This window comes from Patiria miniata, unplaced genomic scaffold (genome assembly GCF_015706575.1).
Source record: "Patiria miniata isolate m_02_andy unplaced genomic scaffold, ASM1570657v1 HiC_scaffold_24, whole genome shotgun sequence".
Lineage (NCBI taxonomy): Eukaryota > Metazoa > Echinodermata > Asteroidea > Valvatida > Asterinidae > Patiria > Patiria miniata.
In genome coordinates, this window is record NW_024037063.1 from 21,476,098 (window position 1) to 21,497,310 (window position 21,213).

General features: G+C 39.8%; 1 protein-coding gene across 1 annotated transcript in view; it reads left to right on the forward strand.

The window, feature by feature from the left end:
* The first annotated feature begins 478 nt into the window (after positions 1-478).
* The window catches only part of LOC119731718, a 55,375-nt gene continuing 34,640 nt past the window's right edge, over positions 479-21,213 (forward strand). The window contains exons 1-6 of the mRNA XM_038204942.1: positions 479-567; positions 2,367-3,422; positions 16,986-17,193; positions 17,766-19,471; positions 19,994-20,079; positions 20,986-21,112. Of these exons, the coding sequence (XP_038060870.1) occupies positions 2,475-3,422; positions 16,986-17,193; positions 17,766-19,471; positions 19,994-20,079; positions 20,986-21,112 (3,075 nt within the window). The 5' untranslated portion in view covers positions 479-567; positions 2,367-2,474. The remainder of the gene's footprint in view (positions 568-2,366; positions 3,423-16,985; positions 17,194-17,765; positions 19,472-19,993; positions 20,080-20,985; positions 21,113-21,213) is intronic.

Below are 21,213 nucleotides of genomic sequence, written 5' to 3' on the forward strand. Positions count from 1 at the left end.
CAATTATAATTTAGTGACATATTTTTAAAATCATGTTATGTTTTTTATTCAACGGTTCCCGTTTCCAATTATATACCGCGGCCATTATATTGGACGACTTCAATTCACTAAAATGTGTGGGTTTTTTTGTTCATCGTCTTAGAGTGTTTTATTTTTGTACAAGAAATTATTGCTTGTATTCGATTTGATTTTTTGTTTTAATAAATACACTGCACAAATTTTGTCAACGCTTCAACCCCGTCAATTTCTAAAGTATCGTTTCTTATCACGAGAAAACTTTTAATGTTTTTTCATTGCATTTTTTTCTTGAGATATCGTCTTCCAAAGGGTGTTTTGATTGTGGGGATGTGGAGTGAAGCAGATGCTGCAGAAGAGCTGTCATAATGTGACGACCGTTGTTTGTGTATAGCGCCCTCACTCGGCCACACAAAACCAAAGCTTGTCAGACCCCCAGACGTGTCTACGTATGTACTTGTGCTGCAAATTGCCTTGCGCCACACTACATCTACTGGCGCCGTGTACAAACTTCGAACGTGTTTTACTGCACATGGATGAAGGAAAACTGTGGTAATTTTCCCCTTAATTCCATTAAATATCTACTATCAATCTTGACTTTATAATCTTGAGTTCATATATCATTAATTGCAATGGAAGTTAAGAAAGAATTATGCATTCTGACGCCACGTTTTTTATTTTAATGTCATGATAAAGCCGGTACGCGTAAAATCAGCTGTGCCTGCCTGTGTTAGCCCACTAGTGTGGCCGTCGGGTAGACCCACTTGTGTGGCCGCGGTATGCTGCGCTGAACCTAAGGCCACACACCGTGGTGCGCGCACTACTGAGGACGTTTTCATAAAATTTGCATGGAATTTCTTACATATGGTTGTATTCTACTATGTCCCATCTATCACTTCTGGGATGCTTAGGTGTAATGATGTTCAATTTTCCGAGATATTCTTGAATCTTTCTGGAGCCCATATGCACTCGTGAAATGTCCGGTGATGGCAGCCATTTTGAATGTGAAAAGAGATGACCTCAAGCTGTGACGTCGCGTTTATGCAAATTGCTTGTCGAGCGAGGGCGCGAGTTGCAAATGCAACGGCTGTTCCCTGTGCCGTAGATCCTGAATAGAGATCAGTGCACGTGGCCCCCAGACGATAAATGCACGAGTGCATTCACGAGTGCATATGGGCTCCAGAAAGATTGAAGAATATCTCGGAAAATGGAACATCATTAGGGGGAACAATGGAACATCACTTTTTAACATTCGGACATGGTCTGGCGATAGTAGGGTCAGTCAGTCTGTCGACACAATTTTGTCCTTGACCCAACAGTGGGAAAGAATGTTGCTATCTGAGTTAGACGCTGCTTTTTTCTTCATAAATCATCTCAATGAAGGTTAGCCCCATAAATTGGGCAATTTACTGGACTACCTTTGTAAATAAAGGCCACACTTCCACCGTTTACAAAAACATTTCCAACTTTGTCAAATTTTGATTTTCACATTTAGGCTTTGTTTGTAGTTTATTTTTGCTTTAGAAGCATGCACACCCTCTTTATGGCACAAATCGGAAAGTGCTGCCTTTTTCAGATGTCTAATTTTCTTGAAATTTCATGTTGAAATTTTGATACGCAAACGTGTGCAAACGAACCTGGAATTTTCACAAAAAATAGACATCTGAAAAAGGCAGAACTTTCTGATTAGCCTATAAAGAGGGTAAGTATGCTTCTAAAGCAAAAATAAACTACAAACAAAGTCTAATGTGCAAATCAAAATTTGACAAAGTTCGACATGTTTTTGTACATGGTGGAAGTGTGGCCTTATTTACGGAGGTAGTCCAGTAAATTGGCCACATATATGGGGCTAAATGAAGGTCAGTCATTGCAAAAATGATTTAACATTTTTTCCCAACATTGCCCAACAAAAACATCAGATTTCACCCTCAAAATAAAAATGGCCTACAAATTACTAGATACACCACCCTAGGTACAAAGTAGACATCGATAATTAAGATGGTTGTACTGAAGTTTACTTACGATCCGGATGAAAAGTGAAATTTCCCGTTCAATTCCGAGAGCTCCCCTCGCGATGGTGAACATGTTAATTTTCCGACTCGTGTTAATGTTTGAACGATGCGATGTGGTCATCATGCCCAGCGTACAATGGTCCCCGTATCCCGAGTGCGATTCCGTTACCGAGCGCAATGCATCGATTGTGACTGGATCTTGTTTGTAAATACAAGTACATTTCGAACGATAATGGGAGTCAGGAACTGGGGCAGATCATGACGCTATTGGTAGATCCCGCTAGGATAATGATTATAGGCCTACATCATGTAAACCCACGGTTCTGTTATTCATTCCAGATGTTTTGAGGATGCACAGTGAATCAACTAAGACAGAGCAACATCGGGGAAGAGTTCTTTGAGAAGAAACTTCTTCATGAAGGTGCCATCCACCCTGAGAAATCACCAATGGATCGAAGGCCTCTTGAAAAACACCGGCATTCAAAATCCAGCCGACGAGCTCTTTTCAAAGAAAACATGTCCCCAAGATTAAAGACTTCTGGAAGGCGCAAGACGGCACTTTATCAAACAAAGGAGCTGTGTCATACCACATTGCATGAGGTACAAGAGAATGTGCATTTGCAGCCCGCTGGAAAAAGACAAAGCAGTGCGTCAAATTGTGTCAGAGACAACACTTTGGGCGCTTCTAGAATAATGAATTTAGCCACGAGAGGAACTGAAACAACTCTGTGTGCCGTTGATGTAAATGGACGTGCGAGACATCGGGGGACCAGAACCAGCGATAGTGTACAGGACAACGTAATGTTCGGGAGCCAGCACCAAACCACAAAGAATTGTAGTGCAAAAGAATCTGGCATTTCTTTAAAGGAATCAGAGTACGTGTACATACCAGATCATGTTAACAGATTGACCTCGGTAAACAATCACTTGATTGAAGATGATCCCAGATCCCGTTCAAAAGTTCAGGATAATGTTGTGTATGACAAGACATTCGCAACTTGCCCTGATGATAAAGTCACAGGAATAGATGTATGTGGATTGTCAGCAACAGTGCCACTACTGGATGGAACTGGCCGTAACTGGTTTGAGGCAGATCTATCACGTTTGATGATCCAGCAGAGTGATCAAATTGTAAGGATTCAGGAGAAACAACAGCCCAGTGTTCAAGACAATGTCGTCTGCAACCTCGCCCTCTCTGTTCGAGATGGGTCTGGTTCTGAACCCTCAAATTCAGTTCTGAGCCAGGAACTTGAGGAAACAGAGGAGCTTGGTGAGAATCAAAACCAGAGAGAACCGGTGGGATCTGGTTCTGACCAGTTGTGTTCAGCTGAGGAAAGCGACATGATGTTTGCAGGTGATACCTTTGACGGTAGACACGAGGATGCTGAGATACAGGTAATTCTCTTTTAATCAGTAGACTGATCTATTTAAGGCTCCTCCCCCTGCACACATCGGCAACAGCATGTGTGCCTCTCCAGTGACACAGTGTCTTTGATTTGTCCGACATTTACCCTCCTATGTACATAAAGTACTGTTTAAAGCTATAGTCCATCATTTGTAATGTGTGCATTTTGTTCGTTTGAAGCAATAAAAGTGTTCAAAATCTAATGAAGGATACTGAACAGATAACCTGATGAAGTTTCAGCTCAGCTTCAGCTGTATATTCGGAGAAAAACAGCATTCTAGGATCTCAATTTCAAATCAAAAGTTGCTGAATCATGTTTTGAATTGGGCCTGAATTCAGCGTCCGAGACATGTTCTCACTGAGCCCATTGCAGCTACGCGATGTCGCGCACTGATCCGACGAATTATAGCAACTGCACGCGTGTGCGTCGTGCCAACGCTTGCGCGCGCTTCGCCGAATAACAAAACGAACTTCTAATTTAAATTTTCCTACGGTGCGTCTTAAGAAGCACCGTTGGAAAGGCCTTCTTTCGTTGATTACTTCAAAATGACAGCTTGCCAGAGAGAATAATTTCACAGGGAATTTAGTTCCCTTACTATCTTTCAACCAAGTATGTTTTTCAACAGTATTTACGCCAGTTACTTTTCGGATAGCTGCAAATGATGGACTATAGCTTTAAACAGTCAGACAGTCAAAAATTACATGCACTTCCCCTGCCATGTTGTTCATACAGGATAGTCACAAACAGTCAGATCATATTTTGAGCAAGCACTCTGACTAGTCAAATTCAGTCAACAGACAAAAGCACCTGAAACCAGTCGCTCAGCTGTCTTATTAATCAGCTACAGTCAAAGCACAGCTGTTTCAGGTTACATAAACAGTCCCAGCCAGTCAATCCTGCTTAGGCTGGGCGCTCTTTAACTGTTGGAAACAGTCACTTAATTGATTTTGACTGAAAGGACAACTTGGCACAATGTTTGTTTGCATAGGAGGGTTAATTATGGCTGTGGTTGGTCAGAAACAAGGGGCTGGGCTAACTAGATCAGTTATCTTTCTAAGCCTTTTGGCAATTTCAACTGGGCTTTTACAATTTTCACGAGAGAGAAACAAAGTAGATGAATGCACCCAAGTCTATGGGGGTTGTGGTACAACCAAATCGCTTTTTGCAATTTTTCATCTAATCAGAAAGAAGAAGAAAAACTTTGTTTTCACAAATGTTGGAGCATACAAAAACATAGACCATAGTGCCATAAAAAGATATCAACATTTTGCATTTACTTCAAAACAAGAACCTATGATTTGGTTGGTTCCCTGCTATGATTTTGCACGCATTAGGCAAACTGTTTCTCTCTCGAAACTTTGTGCGCACACGTGTTGAAATTGAGAAAAGACTTATAATGCTACATTGTACATGATGCAATATTTATTATCTTGTAACCGTGGTCGGCCTGCAAATGTTATTGGTCATGACAGCATACAATGCTGTGTGACCACTCATAAGCACGACAAGAACTCTATAGATAGGACAGATATTGTTGTGAGTGCTCAGTTGACCCGTTTCACACTCGCAGGCTCACCAAGTAGTGAATTTCTATACGCCCGAGGACTATGCTTTGTGTTTCCCTTAGTTCCTGTAAAATAATATGACACTCTCCCATGGACTGAGCACATTTACCATGTTTACTGTACGATAGAGGAACATTTTCAACAAAAGACCCAACATTCGAGGACTGAAAGGATCTTTTGTTCTCCCTTTGTGTGTCTGGTTTGTTCATGGTGTAAATCAAGTTTTTGTTTCTTGTTCCTCATCATCGATCTTTTGTTTACTTGCTCTCTAACATTTTTGCAACAGCTCCCATTGTTTTGTTGTACATGCTTTCTAATCGAGGTTGTCCTCGATTTGACTCCTGTCCTCTTACTCGTTGACGTGTGTGTCCTCATTTTCATATACCGTACTTGGGAGTAGGCTACTACACTGTAAGCACCATCTTACCGTATGAGTTCATGACTCCAAAGACAATACAATTTATACCAAAGATCTCAAAGCGCTTCACAATTGGTTAATTCCAGATAAGAACTTCAAATGCATGAATTTTCAAAGCACATTTTCTGTTTGTTAATTCGTTTTTCTTGGAGAGTAGATTAACCAGGCTTTCAAAATTGTTTTTCATTTGCTCTGCTTGGAGTAATTTTTATCATCGGTTGGAGTTTGGGGAAACGGAAATAGCTTTTTCCTTTATTTTGTGATGGAAATTTGAGTTCCCCTCTGCTACAGTTCTTTCGCTTCAAAGATTTTGTTTTTGGTTGACTATGATGAGTATGAAGTCTCATGCCGTCCCTATCCTCCAGATTTTTAAACCAAAAGATGAAACATCACAGTCTTGCACCATTTTGAAAAAAACGATGTTGTGATGTCCCGTCTGTCACCCCCCCAAAAAATGAAAAAGTTGTGTAATTTTTACATGAAAAGATATATTGGTTCAAACTTGAATTTCTATCATCTATCAAGGTGAGCTCACCTAGAAAGTAAAATTAAAAAATCCTTTGATGAACATGTATAGTTGATCTGATATTTCATCTCAAACTCCCATCTGTCACATTTTACCCATTTGTTAGGCCAAAGTATTTTTGTCTCATCCATCACATTTTTTTTCAATCACCTCTACATGTAGGTTGAAAATGTGAACATACATTTTTTTGTAGACTCTTCTGGTTTTAATATATAGGCCTACTACATGTTCTTAAAAATAATAAATGCTTGTGCCTGCAGGTATTCAGTGCTAATCATGTCAGATTTTACCCATTTGTTCAGTATTTTTGTCCCGTCTGTCACATTTTTTTCAATCACCTGTTAAAAAAAGTCAAGAACATACATTTTGTTTGTAGACTCTTTTGGGATTTAATATACATGTCCTTCTTACATAATGGGTAAATGCTTGTGCCTACATTTATTCAGCATAAAAATGTCCTGTCTGTCACGTCGCATCTGTCACAACATTAATGAGCCTGGTGTTTCCAGTTCTATGTTTTGAATTACGAAGTAAAGTGTTCACTGATTATTGGCATAAAAGTGATTAGCTTTAAAAGAATAAACTTTAAATTTCCCAGGGGAACAGATACAATGTAGCTTTTTCCAACGAAAGTTGTTTTCAAAATATGGAGTGTAATTTCCGTCCCGTCCATCACGCTGATTTCACTTCGTCCCTATACAGCCAAAGAATCCTCTAGTTTCATGGATTGTTTTTTAATTTGAAATGTAGAGTGTTTACTTTGACCTTACATTAGATAGTAACACCTTACATAATGGTTGTAGCAGGCCTTTGCAAAAAAAAAGATATTGTAAATCTGCCCCGTCTGTCACACCGGAATTGGCCTCCTGTCATCAATTACTCGTTGACGTGTGTGTCCTCATACTTGGGAGTAGGCTACTACACTGTAAGCACATAAATGAGTTCATGACTCCAAAGACAAAACAATTTATACCAAAGATCTCAAAGCGCTTCACAATTGCTTAATTCCAGATAAGAGCTTCAAATGCATGAATTTTCAAAGCACATTTTCTGCTTGTAAATCATTTTTCTTGGAGAGTAGATTAACGAGGCTTTCAGAAACAGTTTTTGTTTTCCTCTGAGCGCTTGGATTAATTTTTATCGTCGGTTGGAGTTTGGGGAAACGGAAATTAAGCTTTTCCCCCTATTTTGTGATGGGAATTTGAGTTCCCCTCTGTTACAGTTCATATGCTTCAAAGATTTCTACTTTTGGTTGGCTGTGAAGTCTGATATCCACCCTATCCACCACTACATAATTTTAGCCCAAAATATGAAATATTACAATCTTGTACCATTTTGAAAAAATCAGGTTTCAATACCAGTCACGCAAAAAAAGAAGTTGTATATTTTGTACATGAAAAGATATTTTTGGTTAAAAGTTGAGTTCTAGATCTTCTATCGAAGTGACCTATATTTTTGTCCCATCTGTCACATTATTTTTATTATCTCTAGATTAAAAAAAAGGTAAACATTGACTCTTTTACTTGTTAGTATACTGCATGTCTTTCTTAAACATACCGAAGGCTATGATTAATCAATTAGACTGGTTTTTTTTTTTAACTTAGTTAGCGCACTGTTACCACAGCAAGCTGTACTTTCGATGTATTATAAATTGCAATTTCCATGATGCACGGCCTCAAATAACATCACTCAGCATGGTGACCCTAAGGCCAAAAAAAATAATAGTTCTGCTTCCGGTTACCCGACCGACCCTATTTTTAGGCTGCGACCCTAAAAATTTTATCGGCAATTAAAAAAAAAAAAAAGATTGAATAAATAAAAATAAAATTTTGTTGTCTTTTCTGTCTTCACAAAATACCTCTCAACAACCCTTTTGCATAAAAAAATGCTTGTATTTATTTGTTTTCTTACTTACATTCGCTTTTTTTCAAAAGAAACCTCCGTTATTTTTACAAATTCGCTTCGCGATATAGCTACTTCGCAATGCGATGTCACGGCGACTATAATCGCGTGGCGACGACTGGTTCCCGCCGCGCCGCGCAGGGGCCAATTTACAAGACATGATGAAAATGCGGTAACCAGTCCATAGCTATGCGACCGATAGCAAGCTAGCAGTGCAGGCCACTGTCAACTGGTCGGATTCGACATCGTAAAAATGCCAAGAAAACACCGATGGAGAAAGAACATTTTTGCAAGTTAAGTTACAGAATTGATCTAGCTTGTCTGTGTATGTATTTTCTGTGTTCAAGAGTTCATTTTGAGATCGCACTACTCGTATTTGGAGTGATACACGCCGCGTGTTTCCCAAAATTTTTGACCGTAAAAACAGGTCTGTCGGCCCATGGTGGGCCGCTCGCCACACACGCACGCATCACACACCTCGGAGTTTTGGCCAGCTCCCCGCGTCTTGACTAGCGTTGTGCATATGGTGCGAACGACCTGAATTTTCCATTATTTTTTGAAATTATCGAACGTAAATATATTTACAATAATTAAAGGTAGTTTTTATTCACTCTTTGTTGCCATTTCGTGTATAGCTTTCGTAGTGCAATGGAAATAGTTCAGGCTAAAAACTTCGCATATAATTGAATACCCCATTAGGCCTAAATCTGCATAAAAAAAAATGGCAAAATAAAAAAATTTCCGACCGACCGACCCTATTTTTGAAAGGCATGTAATCGGAAGCAGAAGTATATTTTTTTTTTGGCCTAAGGTCAAGTTTCATAAATTTGGTATAAAAATGTGTGTCAGACTTCAAGCTCATCACGAGAAATGCACATTTAGCAAATAGAGGCCTACTGGGCAATGCTTCTTAAATTGAACCAAAATTACTTCTTTTTGAAAAAGGAAAGCTTTTTCATGTGATGTAATTATACAAACAATATATTGTTTACTAAAGTGTTAAAGGTGCAAAGTTCTTACATTGGTGCATAAATTAGGAAAATTTTAATTACAAAATGTCACACACTTGACTGATCAAAATGTCACACACGTTACCACAGAACTATTCCCACCTTTTTACCAATAAATTAACCATTAACAAAATGCTGTATTTTTTTAGTTTTTGAGTTGAAGTGACATCTGGTGCACTGTAGGACAGATTATTAGTCATTAACTTTTCACCTAATAATGTTGAATTTGAACTCACATTCATTGGCAATGGGAGTTTAACATTGTGTGCTGTGAGATATGATCCTATGGCATTTTGTTCTGATCTATAGTAATCTACCGGTACAGCTACCTAAAGTGTGAGGCACGTTGTGCCCTGCAGCCAACCGTTGTGGCCTACATGTTCATTGTAACAACCCAAGCTTTTCAGTTCTGACAACAAACACATCCTCTCATGTTTCTCTTCTTTCTACTTGCTGTCTTTGACTGAATCCAGTAAACATGTCACTCCATTTTGCTAGCAGAATGCCTTGTGGAAATGCTACACGCTTGTTTGCTGCATGGTGTTGTCATTGTCATGGCAAGGGTGTGAAAATAAACAATATCAGTTAGGAGTGCAGTCAGCCAGATACTTACAAACTACCAGATGAGGTTTGAAATTAGTCAAGAGTTCTATCGGTCTTAGTGTACATACGGTAGTAACGGTACTTGCTGAAAATAATTTGAGACAGGTCTACATGTACAGATTAAAAAATAGACTAATTACAGCAATTGTACATTTTGCAATATTTGCACATTTGGAAGTTTCCCTTTGTGTAGCAAACTAGTAGTGATCCCTATATAGAAAAATTTCAGTTTAATTCGCCTCTAATGAAAGGTTTGTCCTCTCTTCTTCTGGCATTCTGTAGTCACTTTGAAAACGTTAAATGAAGCTTTAGTGTTTCCATATCAACCACACATGGCTCTCTCTACACATGTGAACAGTGCATACACAAATGAGGTAGGGTTGATTCATTATATTGAAGGGGTTTAGATAGGTGCATGCCAAATGTTTTCGTCATTGCTCCTGAGAATTTCAAGTACACATCTGGAAATTGTATCTTATAAAAACCCAAGTCTACATTTTTGTAATAGGTTTCAAAAGTTCCATGTAGAGATTTACCCTCTAGATAGGTTTTGTATTTTTTTTAATATCCAAAGTTGTAAGCTCCACCCTCTCTGTGCTAATGGTGCAGTCTACCAAGTACTGGCCAATCAGGCAACAGAGTCTAAAAATCCATCACTGGTCACACAAATACAAGTGTACAGAATGAACTGCATGATTTCTATGCACTATACTGCAGTGATTGTGTGTGAAGACAGGTCTTGTAATTATATTGTCATCATGAATCAGTCTTTGGACATCTGTTCTCAAACGTCAAGCCAGCCAGGTATCCAAGCCAATGAATGAGTACCAACTAAATTCATAACTAACAAACAGTAATTTGACAAAGTTCAAGTGGTCAGTAGGTAGTATTGTGTTATTTTATTGCCTCTGGTGAACTTGCAACCAACTCGTGGAGGCAATTAACCACGGTGGATATTTTCTTTTGTGGATAGCCTGGCTTGCATAGTAGTGTGTTGACATGGGTTTTTCAACTGTTTGGTTGGGTAAGTACTTTTTCATGCTCACAGGTAATGAAAGGTTGGTTTGCTTGATTTTTTGGCCAATTAAAGAATGTTTACTCTTGTTTTGAAAGTGCAGAGCCTGTACCAGGGTGTGCATTATTTATTTTAGGGGTAACACTGGAACCGGCTACCCGAATGAAAACAAAATTAAACAAGCCCAACCTTGTCAATGCAGCAAGATATAGTGTATTGTGAGTTGTGTCTTATGAGAAAACTGCGACGTTCCCAAGCACCATTAACCGGAATTATGTTTTGTTTTCCCATGTACCCTGGCTTTCAAGTTTCATTAAAAAAAATCCCCACAATGACATTCACAATCCTTTTTTCACATTGCCTGAGAAATTACATGCACTAAAAGTTGTAAAGTTGGTTACAACATGGTTACAAGTACCTGAAGAACCGAATGGGTTCCAATGCACAGCCTTATAACACAGGTAGGATCATACAATGTACATGTACATGTACCTTACAATGTACATGTTTGTCCTTCATCTATCCTGCATTGTTAATACTATGCCTGATCATGAATGTCCTTGGTACTATACCGGTAGTATCTTTGGAATGTTGCCATCACAGCAAGAATCGTGGACTCGACCCTCAGATTGTATCTACCGGTAGCAGTGAGCTGTAACTTGCAAACTTCAAAAAACAAAACACAGCCCACCGAATAATTACAAAATACCTTTGTAAAAGTGAATAATAGTCTCAAGCACCCTGTGAAAACGGGGCACCTGGTGTGCTGTCATTTTCAAGAAAAGTGGAAATTTTGTAGCAATTTCCAATGATGGTTGGTCGACCATCATTGGAATACCTGACATTTTTAAACTAGGCCTACTGCCCCCAATTTGCCAAATTTAGTTATTCCACATTTTGTTTGCAATCGGCTGCACATCTGTTAAGTAATGGGTGCAAGCCAGTCAGTGTTTCCTACTGGTACCTCCAATGGTTAGGGTAACAATATTTGCTATAAGATACTAACCCCCTTATTTCTGACAGTTACCGCAAGAGAACATGTTGAAGGCCTAAAATTACCTCTGACATGGCACTCTGGTGTGTCACGATCCCCCCCTTCTCCTCCCCCTCCCCCCCCCCCCTCAAAAAAGTTTAAATTTGCCATCACCGTTTTGAATATCCGTGAGACAGATTATAGGCCTACTACTTGGTGTGTCAGTTAATCCTGTTAATATTTTCAAACTGCCAAGACCTAAGAAACACTTAAGGTGATCTTTGCATGATACAAACAGATCAATACAAGCTGGCTCCATTGCCAGAAAATCTGATAATCTTCTTACGATAAAAAAAATCAATAATTTGGGCATTAGGAAAAGATGCCAGTGAAGAACCTAAAATCAAGGCGCTTGCAACAAACACGATAAAGCTGACGATTGGTAAGTCTACTGCTAGATAAGGAGACATTTTTAGATCACCTTTTGGCAATTTTTCCTTAATTAATGAATAAAAATTAGGCCTAAGCATTTTTAAGAAATAATGTCCTAGACTGAAGTATCTCCCTCATTTCTGGATAGATCTGCCCTAGGGGTAGTCTGAGTATCACCCATAGTCCAAAGGTGGTCTCACTGTCTCCGGTCCAACGTCTAGCGTGCAAATTTATGCGACCTCACGCCCCTGTCAATCGGATTAAAAACAAACGTCATTTCATTACGAAATCTGGACTTGGCTGTTGATTGGTCAATTTGAATGCCATGTTTTTGTAGTACAAGAACGGGCATAGACATTTATTTTAATAAATCTTACTGTCAGTGAAATGCTGCATAGAATACTCTCATCATGCGGGTGATGTACATGTAAATGTAGGTAGCCCCACCCCAAACTTTGCATAACTGCAGCTACAGTAGTTTTTAAAAGTAAACGCGTGGCATTGTACTGGTAGCCTCATACATATAATGTATAGATTTAGGGGTTAGTTTTCCAGATGTGCTGTAGTCTGTCTCTGTTTAACTGTTTAACCACACTCTGTCAAACTGCCATTGTGCACTGCTTGACCATTCAGCTTCACAAACACTGGCTCCTGAGAAGACCCTGTAATCCAACACAAACATCTCCAAGACAAATTTGAAGTGCGGCTTGTGATGTGCTTTGAATCACTTGTGAAAACACTAACAAATGGTGCATCATCCATGTTCTATGATGCGTTCTGTGTTCAGGACACACAGCCTCAGTGGTTTCACTTCAGTCATTTCAACATTTGAAAAATAATGGATCCGTTTCAGAGCAATTTTTTGCCACTACCGGCGTGACAGACGTGACAGATTTACACTACCTTTTTTTTTCAAAGGCCTGACACAACCATAAAGGTGTAACCATCTATGTTATGTATGAAGTCAAAGTAAACACTCTATATTTTTAAATTAAAAAACAATCCATGAAACTAGAGGATTCATTGGCTGTATAGTGACAAAACAAAGTGAAATCAGCGTGACGGACGGGACTGAAATTACACTCCATATTTTGAAAATGACTTTCCCTGGGAAATTTAATATTTCTTTCTTTTAAAGCTGATTGAACACTTCACTTCGTACTTGTTTTGTAATTCAAAACATAGAACTGGAAACACCGGGCTCATTAATGTTGTGACAGACGGGACGTGACAGACATGACATTTTTATATGCTGAATAAATGTAGGCACAAGCTTTTATTATTTTTAAGAAGAACATGTAACGGTACATGTAGTATATTAAAAACCGGAAGAGTCTACAAAAAATGTACACGTATGTTCCACTTTTTTTTAACAGGTGATTGAAAAAATGTGACAGACGGGACCAAAAATATAACAAATGGGCAAATGTGACATTTGTATATATGTATGTGCTGAATAAATGTAGGCACAAACGTTTATTATTTTTAAGGACAGAAGAGTCTACAAATAAATGTACATGTATGTTCAACTTTTTTTTAAACCTAGAGGTGATGTGACAGACGGGACAAAAATACCGGTACTTAACAAATGGGTAAAATGCGACAGACGGGACAGAGTTTGAGATGAAATATCAGATCAACTATACAGCTGTACATCAAAGGATTTTTTTATTTTACTTTGGTGAGGTCACCTTGATTAGAAGATAGGAATTCAAGTTTGAACCAAAAAGATCTTTTCATGTAAAAACTACACAACTTTTTCATGTTTTTGTGTGACAGATGGGACATTGCAACGTCGGTTTTTTTTCAAAATGGTGCAAGACTGTGATGTTTCATCTTTTGGTTTAAAAATCTACGTAGTGCCTCTCTTGACTTCCACCGCTGTGACCCGGATTTGATTCCTGCCTGGGCCAATGTGGATTGGGTTTTCAGTCCCTGCCTGATTCTGTGGGTTTTCCTTGGAATATTGTTCTGGGGTTTCCCCACATCTGAAACTGTAATTTTTTTCCATTGTCTCCTCTAAACTTTGCCCATTGGGAGACCAGTGGATTCCACTGAATGGTCTACCCAGTTAAAATAAGAAGGAAAAACAACTATTATCATTCATACCTTTGACCAAGTTGTTGGGAACATCGACTTTAACACACCAACTGTTCCCCTTGACAGCTTTTCCTATTAAAGTCAATATGACTTCAATCAATCCCAACCCACCTGTCGTTCAGGTTGCTAGGTGTTAAGTAGTCTCAGAGAGTCATTTTTCACTGTCAGACTACACTTTGGCACCTTGCCCATGTTGACATAATTGATAAGTACTGTAGACAGGTTGTTTTATGACATGGTGGTGCTGCAATGAACTTGTACGTACACAATTTTAGTATGGATTTTTTGTTACTGTGCGTACAACTTCTGTTCGCATTTTTGCCTGAAATTACATACTTTTTTGTGTAGTTTTTTGTAAGGGATTTCTGTTCATGGGTAAGTCTAAGAGAAGGTCTCCTTGTTACAAAACACTGTGTTTTCTTTAATTACAGAATAATCGCAAAGACTAATAACATAAACATTTTTGTGGGTATTCTCCTTACAAATGCCCAACAGTAGAATAAAAAAAACGCTGAATTCCATGAATACTTGTATCTTAGAGAGTAATACCGTGCGATGTATGAATGCCCTCTTGTTCAAAAAGTGCATGCAAAACATGGTGTTTGTGCCCTTGGGCAAGACACTTAACAACAAGTGCCTCTCTTCACCCAGAATTACTGTATAATGGGTCCCAGTGAAGGTAGAGGACCAAATGCGCACTGATATCGGCTGCGTGGTCTCGTGACGTGATGGACAGGGGAATAATTGTAGATTGGTTGATAGAATCGAAAGCGAGATTCATAAGCATTCAATTGTATTCTTTAAATTAAAAGTAAAATATATTTCCAGCGTTATGTAATGTCTGTAATACTGGTAGAGCTCAGTGAATAAACCTGAAAATGTATTTTTTTAAATCTCATACACATCCATCATCTAGTAATGGTCAAGGAGATTAGGCCAAACAAAAAAAGTCTCCGGTTTCTGGTATGGAGCTTGCCCAAAAAGTGGTGCGGCGACGCGGCTTTTTTTTTTTTTTTTTAACCTGATTTTTTTGCTTCAAATGTCGGCTGATGACTGCAAATGGTGCCCGACTAAACTTAGTGCAAATATATGGGAGTCCAGAGAGGCCACATAAAGCTTATTCTCGACCATAACCCAATCTAAAAACACGTTAAAATTGTGCAGCAGCAGGATTCCAGTCAAACCAGTGAGTTTGGCGGTTTTGAGACATCATCTTTCATTGAAAAAAAACTTTTTCATTTTGCCGACGCGCATGGCTACGGCGACGCGCGCGCAGACCAGAAACCGGAGACTTTTTTTTTTTGGCCTTACAGACTAGGACTTTTGGATCATTTCTCTGAATCATTTTAAATTATGGCTGTGTTACGGACATTCCAATGCCTTTCATAACGCTGGAATTGCCCTAAAACTTTAGCCGTAAAACACACAAAGGTAAAATATTGCCTTCATGGAGAGAAAAAAATGAAAAGAAAAGAAGTAAATTAAGATGGGAAGCATTGCAGAATTTCATAAAGATCAGGATACATTGTAGTTTACTTGGGATTGTAGCTGTGCGTGTTACCGTTGCAGTGTGTGGTCCAAACCATCCAATATTTGTCCTCATCAAACATTCAGAGGCTGGATTTGTTGTGACAGGATCAGATTTCAGGATTCAGCTTCTGTTTCCATGGCAAGGAGAAAAATAAATAAAAAGGGAACCACTGTGTTTTCAGTGTAAAAAGAAGGGGGGGGAATTCAGAAAAATTTCAATTATGTGGCCTATAACGCGTTGACTAAAAACAAATCTGAGATTTGCTGTTGCAACTTGTGATAATAGCTTGTCGTCATTGGGGGAATTTTCTGACAAAAACTTTTAGAATCACTTCATTGATGAGTTAGTCATACGGGTATCTCAAGATGTAGAGATCTGTTAATTCCCCCCAAGTTGTTCATTTATTCCTCACCATTTCAATCATGCAAAACATGGTGACTGCATTATACGTTCCTGTCAAAAATAATACCTCTGTATATTCATAACTTTTTGAGCAGATGTTATTGTGAATTAGACACTTAAAGGGAATATACATGTACAACATTTGCAAACATCGAAAAATAAAACTACCAAGTTTTCAGGAAATACCTTACTAGGATGTTGGTAAATGACAGTCTAAAGCATCCTGTAAAACTATGGCACCTGGTGTGAAGTCATTTTCAAGAAACTGGTATTTTTGTATACATTTCCAACGATGATCGGCCACCGTTGGTCGACCACCGTTGGAAAAACCTAACTGTTTTTCAACTACTGCTCCAAAGTTACCTTCTTTCAGTCTAATTTTGTTTGCTATTGGTTACATGTTCATGAACGGGTGCAGGCCAGCTAGACTGGTTCCCTTACCTTACAATTTCCCGGCATCTATACATTGATCCATTTTATCTTTAGTGGAGTCGGAGAACCAGACTACTTGAACATTTTTCTTTTTCTTCGTTTTTCCAGCATTTTCGAACACAAAACTTCAAACATGTTATTGTAACAATATTTGATCTATTATACTAACCCCTCAAATAGTTCATTTCTGAAAATTACAGCAAAAGCCAATGATGTACATTCCCTTTAACCCTAAGCCCTATGCCCTTTTTCGGGGAACCATCCTCAGTCCTCCAAAATCCTCCAAAGTTTGCGCTTACATCTATGTACGTACGTATGCTCAAATGAAGGATACCCACTTCCGCAATCTTTCAAAATCCTGCAAAAGCCCTGCCTCTCAAAATGCATTCAGCCTCAATCCTCTAAAATACTTCCCTTTCTTCAAACACTATTCATCCTCAATCCTCCAAACTCAACCGATACTGAATGTCTGTGTGCCCTCAATCCTCCACAATCATCTAAAATTGTATGTTGCGTTCTGCCTCAATCTTCCAAAATCCCCTAAACTGCCCGGAGGACATTCGAGGATTGAGGAAGGCTGGGCCTTAAGTGATTTTCCAATGCACGTCTATTTTTCTTATTATTTTTGATTGTTCTATTGCAGGAACATCCGAAAACTCCAGAGGAATGGTTAGTTGAACCACTACAGCGGCTGTCTCTTGGCATCAACAACGACCAATCAGAATGCTTGCAGAACACCAAAGGCATCATGGGTACCCATAGGCCACTAGTGTACATGTCGGATCTACCCGACACTTCCCACACCCCAGCACAGACGCCCTCACAGCACCCTGAACAATGCCTTGCATCTGGTAATGCAGAGTTAATTTTTAACCCACAAATTTTTGCACTGGTGTCCTTACATATGTCAGCAGATGTTGAATTGTGCCAATGATTTGATAATGATGTATTTAAACACAGCCTTTTAAAAAAAACTGACATAATTTGGGGGTCGTTAACTTTGGATTTGTAAAAATTAATTCACAAAGGTGATAAACGTTTTAGAAGAATTTGTTTGCCGATTGAAAAAAAAAGCGAAGAAAATAATCCTATCAGTCGATATCCGACCCAATTACTGGTATCTCTCCAAAAAATGTCTGCACAATGCATTACCCAGCACGCCCCACTAGCACAACAGATATCACAAAAGGCTGCTTATTTACACCAGCAATGACGCGGTCAATACATGAAGTAGTAAGCAAATCAAACCAGTCCATACAGCAATGGACTTTGTTCATTTCCCCTTCGAGTCCTGTGTAACTATGACGCTATGATGCCCTGGTTTCAAGTTTGGCACAGACACAGGTGAATTGACAAACCAATCCACCCAATTTTTTGCCACGATGTTTGTTTAACTCTCTAGGTTCTTGCTTTCTTCAAACAGTGCAGCGTGTGGAGGAGTTGATTATTCACAGTCCTGTGCCTCCGTCGGATGTGCCATACTATTCCACATCGTCATACAATCGACAAATAATCTACGATCAACCCTTTGACAATCATGACCATTTCATAGACGGGTCGTACAGGCAAGCAACCAATCCAGCATACAGCAGACACAATCAGTCCAACTTTCAACAGGAATTTATCATCCACGCAACAAGAGACGTCCAAAGTTTCAGCTCATGCAAAGATTATCCAGATGACAACGACGGAAGCGATCAACACTGGTCAGATACGTGCATCACACCCAGTAAACAACCCAGTGGATTAGGGTCTGTCCCAGATGTGAATTTAGATGCACTCCTACAGCAGCCAGAATACCCATCAGAGGACCTAAATGGCAGGTGGTATGCACCTGACTCCAATGGCTGGATCGAAGTACAGTCTCACAGGCCAACAAGCTTATACAGCCAACTGACCAACCCTTCCAAACTGTTGGGAGTAACACCAATTCCACAACAAAACCTTGATATGTATTGGACAGAGGCAGCAGGTTTAGATAATCAGGAATTCATTGCCTACCAAACTGACATGGAGCATCACCGTGCAATCGAATCAGACAAAAATCAGTCAACCTCGAGACCTGCAAGGACCTCGAATATCAGGATTGGGAATACCAGCTTGCCTTTCACCGGGACTCCTTCACATGTGACATCCTCCTACTCAAGTGAAAGCTTCCTGCATCACCAGCCCCGAAGCTCAGGTTCTTCAGATGTCTCTCAACCACTGGATTTCGATCTTCGGGAACTCGACCAATTTGATGATGCTGACTTGTACAGGTTCTCAGAAACAGATGACTTTGTCCATTCCAAGCCTGTGGACGGTCTGTATGCAAGATCCACTCCGGCAAAACTTGACAAGAATGGCGTCTCAAGAGCATCTGAGAAATCAGGAAAGAGCAGATCAAGGAAGAAACTGGATGAGGAAAAAGAGACAGAAAAACAAGATGAAGATAAAGACTTGTGTGAGTTGAGAACCGGAGAGGGGCCTACAAACAACTGGAATAATAACAATATTGCAGTATTTGATAATGGGCTTCAAACGAGATTGACCTCTTCAATGAAGATGGTGAGCAAAAGTAGTGATGATGCGAGAACAGACCAATGGAAAGACTCCAAGGTGTCATCATCACCAACAGCGGTTACATCACCATCGACGGTTACTGTCAACGCAGCTGTGCTTCACACAAAGCTGCAGTGCAGTTTGGAGTCTGGTGCTCTTAACCTGGCCAGCCTTATCAAGGAATCTTCCATTAGTGATCAGTTGATTTTCCCACGCTATGATCCCGCTTCTGACACCAAAATGTCACCACTGAGGCATTCCTACCCCTCAAGTCCAGGACAAGCACTCACGTTGGATGACCTGAAGCTAAGCATATCTCCAAATGATCTGAGGCTAGAGAGAGCCCCATCCTTCAGAAGGACCAGAGCAGACAACACAGCTCAGTTTTCAGCCGTGAGTGTAAGACACCGGGACAAAAACAGGTCACCTTCTTATGAATATGCAAATAGAAGGTCAGTGCCATCAACAAGAACCCACAGGACAAGTGAAGCCACGGGTTTCATACGAAGCAGGAATTTTGTTGACCGGAGTTCACACCAAACCCAAAGTGGAAACACTGGTAGGACACAACAGAGAACAAAAAATAATGTAAGTATTAGAACCTGAATTGTGATACATGTACTAGATATATTCTGCTGTGTGTGAATATTAAATTCTTGACAAACAACATCCTGTTGATCTGTTCTTTGTGGCCACAAATCCCCGCAATCAAAGTTTTTTTTTATAACTCAAACTTTAACCAGTTTGCGCCGGGATTATTTTGACAAGAACGGAACAAGGTACGGGATTAATTTTCACTCGACCTCAAGCCAGGCGGGTTGAAGCCATCACCCCCGGGCAGCACACTCATATTTCCGGCCTCACTGGCTGCGAGTGGGTCGCTGACAGATATTTCTGGCCTCACTCCCTGTGTGTTTATCTGTTGTCCATTCCGAATACTGCCAAACCTTTGGGTGTATTTAGTCATCCGGCGCAAACTGGTTAAAATCATTTTGAAATTCCAACACTATTGTTTCCCCACACTCTCTGTGGTAATTTTTAAAAATATATTACTGTGTTTCCATCATTTTCAATTTTGCTGAATTTGAGTAAACTTGCTGCTACTTGCAGGTGAAACATTTGAACGGAGTCCCTAAACCTCAGAAGTCTGCTGGTTTTCCAAAGAAAAGTTGCACACCAGTGACAGCATCAAAAAGGTTAGTGTTCAAGAGAAATGTTACAATGCCAGTATTCATCTTTTCTTTCTGGTGCAATTGGAAACTACAGAGTTGTAGTCAACTCGGTCACATGTCAATCACATGACATGTCAATCACATGACATGTCACAAGTGACAATGATGATAAATGACAAAGACATGCTAAAGGTTACACTTAGTAATACTAATGTGGTGCTCATATGGCGCTTTTACCAAAGGTCTCAAAGCACTTCACAATTATTACCCCTGATCATCAGGCCATGAAACCATTTTTCTGCAGCAGCTCGAGATCAGCTCATTCTGGTCTCTACCTTCACAGGTACCCATTTATACTCCTGGGTGGAGAGAGGCAATTGTAGTAAAGTGTCTTGCCTGAGAACACAAGCACCATGTTCCCCATCAGGGTTCCAACCCACGTGACACAGCACTTGAGTCGAACACCATAACCATTGACCACAGCGCTCCACATTACATTACATTGTAATAGATGGTATTGGACGATGCAAACACTGATCAGTATGAATAGAGACAATGGGCGGGGGCAGCAGACACTGGCAGGGGACCAGTTTATTTAAACTTCTGCAAATGTCTGTAAGAGTAAAGGTGGAGTGATGTGGTCCAATGGTTCGGTGTCCGACTCATCTGCTGTGGTGAGTGGGTCCAACCCTGACGTGGAACATGATGCTTGTGTTCTTGGGCAAGACACTTCACTACAGTTGCCTCTCTCCACCCAGGAGTATAAATGGGTACCTGTGAAGGTAGAGACCAGAATGCGCTGTTCTCGAGCTGCTGCAAAAACTGGTCTCATTGCCTGGTGAACAGGGGTAATAATTGTAAAGCACCATGTTATTATAAAAAAATATAGAAACACTACTGTATCTCAATCCTGTTTGTTTTCTTGATCAGTCTCAGCCCCTTGGCCTTATCAAGCAGTCACAGCCCCAGACAGACATTCTCCATTCTCTGGGCATTCAAGATCCTAGATATTCTCCACAGTGCATCGCCAGATAAGCATGAAGAACTCGTCACCAAGGTAGACAAATGTACTTTTAAAGGAATAATAATTGTAATTATATTTTTGACTGCTGTGCAATTCCGTAAATTCGGATGTGCATGTCAGACATTTTTGACGAG